We start from the raw sequence: 8654 nt of genomic DNA on the forward strand, positions 1-8654 counted from the left end.
AATCATCTTCGGATTGGGCACATTTTTAGTACATTCTCAAGAAGCACGCCTTATTTTCATCATTGAAAAATTCAAATTTGCTTCATACGTTCATTTTTCAAGGTAAGATATTTTTTTGTCTTCAAAAAATGCTTATGATCAATCGTTATTGCATTAAAACGGTCGCCCTCTCGTCCGCGGTAAAAAATTATCAAAATGAAAAAAAATTCTTCATAAATTGTACACTCAAATTAGAATTTCGGCTAGGAAAAAGTGGTGGCAGTAATATTTTTTCTTACCATTGTTCATAAGGAAGTCCTTATGAAATTCTGAAAAAATCTCCGGTTTGCAAGTGTTGTCGAATTTTTGTTATGACTGTTAATCTCATTGAAGGAATACATACAAATGCTCAGGAAATGATTCGTAAACACCAAAAAAAAAAGCTTTAAAACGAGCCATCATCGAACCCTTTGTGTTAAATATTTTAAATAACGATCCTTTTTTTTCTATTACATACTAGTTGTAATGACTTTTCCTTGTTGTGAATACAATTTTGAAGGTATAATATACGATAACGTGAAGCAATAATATTTTTCTCTATATCACCGCCTGACTCTCGATTAATCAATAGGAAGAAGATGAAGTAAAACAAAGTGGATTTTTCGATTTAAGTTTTACGATCTGGAATATTCGAATTGAAATTAAAAAGTTTAATTAGGGTTAATTTTGAACACCTAAACCTGATGGTGAATTTATTTTAAAATGATCAATTCAACGATGAAAATTGACATATAAAATATCAAGAGATTTTCCACTTAAGCAATACAGCATTGTCATGACACTTTATATTTTTCAAAAATTGGTTAGGAGCTACAGCTGATCTCCGGGAGCTCCTCTCAAAAAAGACGTTTTGCGGTGACCACTATATCTCTGAACTGGATCATCTGAAATTAAAAAACCAAACAGATTTCGTTAAAGTAATGTTAAATCTAGTAACTGATCGAAAGAATAAGCAAAATAAATGTTTTTGACAAAATGGCGGTTTCTCTAAAAAAAATCGATTTTTGACCAAAATTTCGGCCTTAAATTTTTCATAAAAAAAAATATTTATCGATGAGAAAAAATCTTCGATTAATCACTAAAAAATATATTTAAGAAGCTTGTGTTAAAATTTGAGACAAATCGGTTTAGCCGTTTTCGAGTAATGTTGGTCACCGACTTTGAAAACACCATTTTGAGAAAAACGCGTTTAAAGTTTGAAAAGCAATTTACATAAGATAATTTTTTTTAACTTAACATGGAGTCGTCTATTCCAAGACCATATAATACACCCTCCGCCGCTTCTAATAACTCGAGCTGATGTTGTCTGCGGGCCATTCTTCCATCTCGAGTGCTCTCACGCGCTCTGAGATCGGAAATGTTCACGCGCTGCTCAATGACGTACCGTCATTGCACGTTTGAAGATAGCTCGCCTTCGTCGAAAGTCCCTAAAACATGGATTATAAAAATTCAAACTCAAATTTAAAAAAATTAACATTTGTAAAACGTTTGAAAAGTTATACATTCAAGAGCAACCAATTGAATAATAAATTAATTTTGAAAACAAAATACTTAAATTTTCAAGAAAAATTGGAATAGTTAAACATTTAGTTTAAAAAAAAAATTAGTTTTCAACCAAAAATACGGATTTACAAGCAAATATTTCAATTTGAACCTAACTGGTGATTTTTCAACTATAATGATGAATGTTCAACTAAAGCTATGGAATATTCAATCGAAGTAAGTTAAATTTTCAGTTGAAAAAAATGTTTTCCACAAAAAAGAACTAACTTTTAACAATAACAAAATTAACATTCAACAAAATATTTCAACTTTGGACAAAAAATCCTTTTTGTCCGAATAAAAAAAACAAGTTTTCAATGAAATAGCTTATTATTTTACCAAAGAAATGAATTTTTACTTTAAACAGGGTGGCCACTATTTTTTCCATTTTTTTCTGCCGGTTCTCCTGAAGGAAATACTTTATTTCTCCCGGTTTAAAAAATATATATACTGCTGTTGCGAAAAGTGCCATTTTTCACGTATGAGCAATCATAATAAGTAGGATGAGACAAATGTAATGCCTAATAAAGGAAAATGCAAAGATTTTATTATGTATTTTTTAAAGAAACATGAAATCTTCAAGACAAGTTCAGTTGACAACTATTTGCAAGTTGAAAACAACATATTTATACGTAAAGTACTTTAATAGTATAACATTTTATATTATTTTACTTTTATATTTATATTTAGGAATATAAATTATGATCATTAGAGAGAGTCCTATAAACATAAAATCACAGATTGTAACAACTTCAACTAACTTAGAAGATTATAGATTCAGGTAACTTTGTTAAAGTTATTAACAATCAATACACTAATTAGCATTAGAGAGTCTTTATATACATTAACACATATTGTTATTTCAGTTTTTAGTTTAAACTTTAGTCTAAAGTTTTTCCAAAGATTCGATCTCTGCTTCCATTAAATCAGCTTTGTTTTGTGCTTCTGCTAAAACTTTTATTCGTTTTTCCTTTAGCTCCTTTTTCTTCTCAGCTACAAGTTTGCTGTTTTCTCCATTGCAAAGCAGCATTTTGTTCCTTCTGTTTCTTCTTAAGACTTTCTCGATAAATAGAAGATCCATTTCGAAAAAGATGTATCAAGTTTTTCTTCAATTCTACTGAATAAACGGAAATTCCCAAAGCCCTCTCCGGCTGATGCAAGCATTTGTACCCAAAAATGATCAAGTCGCGTTTCTCAACGACGATATCAATTTACAGCCTCAGATACGAACGGAAGAGAGTATAATTTAATATGCTCTTCTTTAGTCCTGTCAGCCAAAATCCCAGAAATTGAATTTTTCTCAACTAAAATTTGAAGACAAGAATTTAATCTTCTTTTCGCAATATTTACGTCTTTAGAAATGAGAGTGGGATTCAAGCATGTTATAGCTTTGGTGAGAGAGTACTTCAATGGAACTTACTTTTAGGAACTTTCTTATCTCTGATAGCACACTTTACGTACTCAGTTAAATGAGGCAGAATTGTCTGCGCCTTTTCAGCCACAGGTGCATTTTCAATCAATCGAGTAGTACAAAACTTGCTTGAGAAAAGATTATATTCTGTGTAAACAATATAATCAGCTCTACGCGCGGCTACATTTTTAAAGAGGTTATAAGCAGAAGGTAAGAAACTAACGATCGTCTATCCAGCTTAATTTACTCCAGTCTTAAAAGAACCATGAACTATGTGCAATCCACAGCTACCCTTTTCTAGAAGCGATTGATTCCCTTCCATATCTTTTGTTAGATGTGAGAGGTCAGTATGTAGTTTAAAATTGACGTTTGGGCTGTCCATAGAAACCTGGATTATTTACTTTAGGATTTCTTCGGTGAGGGCGTTCTTGATTCCATCTAATAAATCAACGGCTTTGGTGTGTTCCAAGAAAACTGATGAAAAATACTTACAGGAGACTTCTTGTTTTTCTCTGTTCCAAAATCAGACATTCAGATCCATTTGTTGGCGTTGAGCAACTTTATTCAGAGCTTCATCAAATCCAATCACTATCCGATTACATGATTTTAGCGCAGTTTAGACGCACTGAGTGAGATAGGGAGCTATGCCGCACGCAATCTTTTTTCGTTGCATTTTAAACTTAAGAGGCTATTTCGCTGTCTGGAAACATACGAGGAAACAAAGAGGCAGCACTGGTCACGCTTCGGATTGACGAATGGCTCATAACATTCTGTAAACACCACAAAATCTCAGCTCTGGTGACATTTTCGTTGAGATAAATTTTTTTTCATAACATGGGACGACCTGTTCAAAGAATAATCCTTTGATGACAGAAAATCTGAATTTACATTTGCAGCAGTAGAATTGACTTCGCATGTATTCTCAGAATCGATTCTTTTGCCTGCAAAAAACGCATTGTGGTACTAAACTTTTATTATTAATACAATTAATAGTAAAAAAGTAAAATACAACAACAAAAATCAAAATACATCAATGACTTTCTTTCAGTATCACTCCGAAAAATATAAGTTGAAGTAGTTTCAGTTGAGCACGTAATAAAACAGTTTCCCCAAGATACAATAAGCTTAAATATCAAAAGTATTCTTTGATGTAATGAAGACGCTCTTACTTTTTAGTATATTTCTTTAATTTTAAAAAAGTATTGTTAACCTGTTAGATAGGTTCAAAAAGTTCTTTTATTACAGTATTTTCCTAGGAGTGATTGATAAAAAGTTTACCAGTTCAAGACGACTCATTTTAGATTTTTTCATCAAATAACTAATTTCTCTAACTACCAGTAAAATAATGACATTTAAGCTTAATTAGATAAAGTTTCAACCTTTTAGACAATTTCGTTTGAAAATTACAAATAAAAAAGTAAGAAAAATGTTTTGCTACACATCTCTCCCAAACTAAAGTAAAAAAAAAAAATTGTGACATAATATGAAGACCACCTTTAAAATTACTTAGATACATAAATATCACATCTTTTGAGTTGCTAAAAACCAAAATCAAAAGTATAGTTAAATGCTTTAGAGTTGAGGATTTTAAAAAGTTATTTCAAAGTTTCTTCTAAAAGTCTTTTGTCCAATTTTAGGATAAAGCTGGAAAATAATTATTCAAATTGTTATTAATTCGAGCTAAAATGAATCGTAAAAAATAGTCATTTTCCCATATTTTTATCTGTTATGTATATATTTTTAAATGCTTTTTTTTTAATTATTTGTTTCATCACAGTAGCAGGTCATGTCAGGCGAACTTTAGCAACGTGTAAAGTTTATACATATTACAAATACACTGCTTGATATCTTTATTGGGTCTTTTCACTCTTTTGTGTTACCCGTCATTTAGAAAAAAATCTTAGGTCATTTGAGAATTTGTTTAATTTTGACAATTTTATTTGTCCAATACAGTCTCTATTTTAGCAATGACCTTTATATATATTTTTTAAATTTAGAAACCTAAGACTATTTTGAACTTTGGAACACTTTATTTTGTTGAAAAATATTTTCTGTTACACTAATATAACCTCTAAGTTGCAGAAAGAAAATTATTTTCAAACAAAAAATTAAAGGTTTTCATTTTCTAAAATACGGGATGAGGAAATAATGTATGTTTTCATTTACAGAAAAAAATATGTACCTGTTATTTTTACAGTAGCTGTCGTGTCTTGAATATCATATTGACTGCAGGTTTGAAACGCTTCTTTGACCTTCATACTTGACGTTCCCAGTAGAAGACATTTTTTTCTGCTATTTTCATGGCAATATGTTTAGAGGATTTTGTATCATGACTTTAAAGAGAAGCTTTTCCAATAGTTGAAATATCTAAATCTTTTTTACACCACACACATCTTGCCTGTGTTTTAATTGTCTGATGTTCTCGAACCCATTCAAATTCGGTTTCATATTCGCGGCGATCATTCAAGTGTGTAACATTTTACCTTTTTAAATACACATAACTGGAGGGTGCCTAAGCAAAATGAGCTAATCCAGAAGTCATTTTTTTTTAGCTTTTACCACTTTTTTCAACACTGTATGATTTTAGAATAAATTTTGTTTTAATCAAATCCATTAATTCAATATCTCGAATGCACTTCTCGATTTTTACAAAAATGGCTGATGATATATTTTAGGGCATGTGATACTTACAGTTTTCCCGGCTTTTTCCCCACGAAAATGAAAATTTTTAAAAACTGAATTCGGAGATGCTATAAAATATCATAACGGACGTACCCGGACTCTTTTTTGAGGAATAATAACAACAAAATTTATTGTGGTAAATAAAAGTTTTATGCATATGCATTATTTTGAGGTTACGTCGTTTTTCATATCTGCCTTTCCGATAATCTGAAAATTATTTATGAAATAAACTTTTTTGATTGCCTGCAAACAAGGTTAGTTCCGGGAGATTAGTTACTATGTTTATTTGTTAGTTCAAAGTTTTCTGCCAAAAATATTGTGTAGTTTGGAAGCAACGCTCGGGTGAATTGTAACACACATAACCCCTAAATATACACGCGTGTTGTTAGCAATATCAACAATTTTTTGATAAAAAAAACACAAAAAAAAGTGTGGGGACGCCCGTTAGCATGTTCGCTATCATTTCCTAAATTTTTAAGACAAAATATTTATTATTCTAGAAAAAAGCCGGGGAAACCTAAAACTGGCAAAATCGACAATTTTCGAAGAATGACATGCCCTTAATGGACATTTAAAGGATGTGACAGTCTGTAGTTGATGTGTAATCTAGATAACCGCAATATGACCGTATGTTTTAATTTACGTCAAATCTCGATGCCTTTTTAGCGTAAATTAGGTAGAGTTAAATTCGTAATTACAATTCAGCTTAGGAAACGTTTTTCTGTCTTTTCTATAAACTAAGGAAACTGGATTGGCTCCTTTTTCTTTGGGAACCTTCAATTGGCTTAATCTATACGTACCTACATAAATGATAGATTAATGCATCTATTTGCAATAGACATGCTTTATTTACACTCATACTCACCATTGACTTTAAATATTGAATTTCTTTGAGTAGCCAGCTTTCGAAATATAGTAAACACACGTGGTCCGTAACGGCCTCGGTAACCTGTTTTACGAATTGCACATAAAGTAGAGTCCCAGGGTTGGGTACGTAATTTACTCCAGGTAATTTACGTGGATTTCTACAGTAATTTACCACGTAATTTAGGTCCGAAGTTTTCTACATTATGTAAATTAATGTAAATTACGTCGATGTAGAACTTGCCAATATTTCGATGGCTGAGATTTCTCTGATCTGACATAAGTGCATAACCACTGCGTGTGCTTTGTGGACAGTGAATGCAGGGGCGAACAACGCAATGGGAAGTAGACGGCTATAGGCCATAGACGCAAGTAGACTATTATGATTATACTAAGTTCGCAGACCAATCGTACGCGCGCTGCTGTCGACAGCGGGTGAACGGGGCAAGGGAAGGTTGACTTTTGAAATCGAAAGCATTGACTGTCGACTGGCCCTGGAATCTGAAAACTGTCATGTGAGACTGACTACCTGAAAAACTTGTGTCTGCAAATTTTCATTTTCGTATTACCATACGAAAAAATTAGTGCAAAATTATGGAAATATGATTTAAAAAACATTAAAAAATGTTGCTTATCTGTCTTTTGTCTCATATTCTTCAAATTTTGCTTTCAGTCTTTCATTTACCTTTAATTATAATGAAATGAAAATACATGAAAGAACTATATACACATATACGTGCACTGACACATGCACATACGATCTAGTTGACAGACGAATTGTACGCGGCGCTAGCTCTGAGAATCTGTGGCCGCCTACTTCTCATTGCGTTGACCGTCCCTAAGTGGATGTAGATGAATAAGCAAAGTTTCCTGAAAAAAACAAATAAACAAATGTAAGTAAACATTTATCAGCGATGACTACAATAATGTCAATAACACTAATCAATAATTAGTGGTTTAAAAGTAAAATGATATGATCTAGAAATATTTTATGAATAAAGAGAACTTGTATGACAAATTAAACTTTCATTATCGTAAATTAAATGATTAATTACAAGTACTAAATAGTGGAAAAATTAAATTGAAATTATTTTTCAATTTAAATTCTTATTAAAGTCCAACATCTAAACCTTAACAGTATAATTTTCTAAAAATAAAAACAATGTAATTCACGGAAAAAGCAACTGAATTTAATATAGTTATAAAGATACCTTTTTATTGGTATTAACTTCGTGATAAAAAATAATTTTCTTTCGCATGAAGTACATACATCTACACGTCGTCAATTTATTATAATCTTAAAAGTTATTTGAACGTGTACTAATTTATAAACAATTCTTTCGAGTGTAGGTTAGAATATAATTGAAGTATTTATAACTAATTACTATTTACATACCTATGACCTAGAAGGCGTTTATAACCACCGTTCGTCAATAGTTTATCGTAAAATAGGCACTTAGCTACGCTTTAGTCTATATTTTAAAATTTTGCTTTCACTATCTCACAACTTAGGGCTTTCCAGGGGTTATTTGAAATCCTCCCAAAAATTTTTTTCTCGTGATTTTAAACGTTCGTTAATGTAATATCTAGAATCCTTAAATTAATTAGGGTTTGCAGGAGGTTATTTCACGTTCTAGGAAATTCTAAGGTTCAAAACAGACAACCGCCATCTTTGTCATGTAATTTACCGGTTTTCTACCGTCTTTACGTTAATTTATTTAATTTAGGTAATTTACGTAAAAATCCTCTAGTGACGCGTCACTTCGCAACCCTGGAGAGTCCAGATTACTTCAGACTACAGAATCTCCAGAACAGTCTAAAATGCGAACTAGTACGCACTAGGGATGTTCGATTCTTTAGAAAGAATCGATTCTTGAATCGATCTTGAAATCGTTTCTCAAGAATCGATTCACCTCAAAAATCGAACCCAAAGAATCGATCTAGCAAGAATCGATCCAAAAAAATCGTTCAAAAGAAATTCAATTTTTCCAACAGGTTTCTAGGAGAAATTCCTTTTTAGATTTTTTTTAGAATAGTATTTTAATACAATATTGATTATTTATTAGAATAATGAAATGATTTTTTCAATGAAATATTATATTTTTAAGTCATATAA

At 31.3% G+C, this 8654-nt stretch overlaps 1 protein-coding gene and 1 long non-coding RNA gene across 3 annotated transcripts in view; both read right to left on the reverse strand.

Moving 5' to 3' along the window:
- Positions 1-719: 719 nt before the first annotated feature.
- Positions 720-6796, reverse strand: LOC117174719. 2 transcript variants are annotated; one of them, XR_004467347.1, is made up of 3 exons: positions 6540-6796; positions 1252-1466; positions 720-923 (listed from the first exon to the last, which is right to left on the reverse strand). It is a non-coding gene; the product is annotated as an uncharacterized LOC117174719 (long non-coding RNA). The 2 variants fall into 2 exon arrangements; XR_004467348.1 differs by having other exon boundaries at positions 1277-1466; positions 6540-6794.
- Positions 6797-7351: 555 nt separating this feature from the next.
- The window catches only part of LOC117175620, a 5212-nt gene continuing 3909 nt past the window's right edge, over positions 7352-8654 (reverse strand). Inside the window, exon 4 of the mRNA XM_033365329.1 lies at positions 7352-7408. Coding sequence (XP_033221220.1) covers positions 7352-7408 — 57 coding nt within the window. The remainder of the gene's footprint in view (positions 7409-8654) is intronic.

The sequence above is a fragment of the Belonocnema kinseyi genome, chromosome 6 (assembly GCF_010883055.1).
Source record: "Belonocnema kinseyi isolate 2016_QV_RU_SX_M_011 chromosome 6, B_treatae_v1, whole genome shotgun sequence".
Taxonomy (NCBI): domain Eukaryota; kingdom Metazoa; phylum Arthropoda; class Insecta; order Hymenoptera; family Cynipidae; genus Belonocnema; species Belonocnema kinseyi.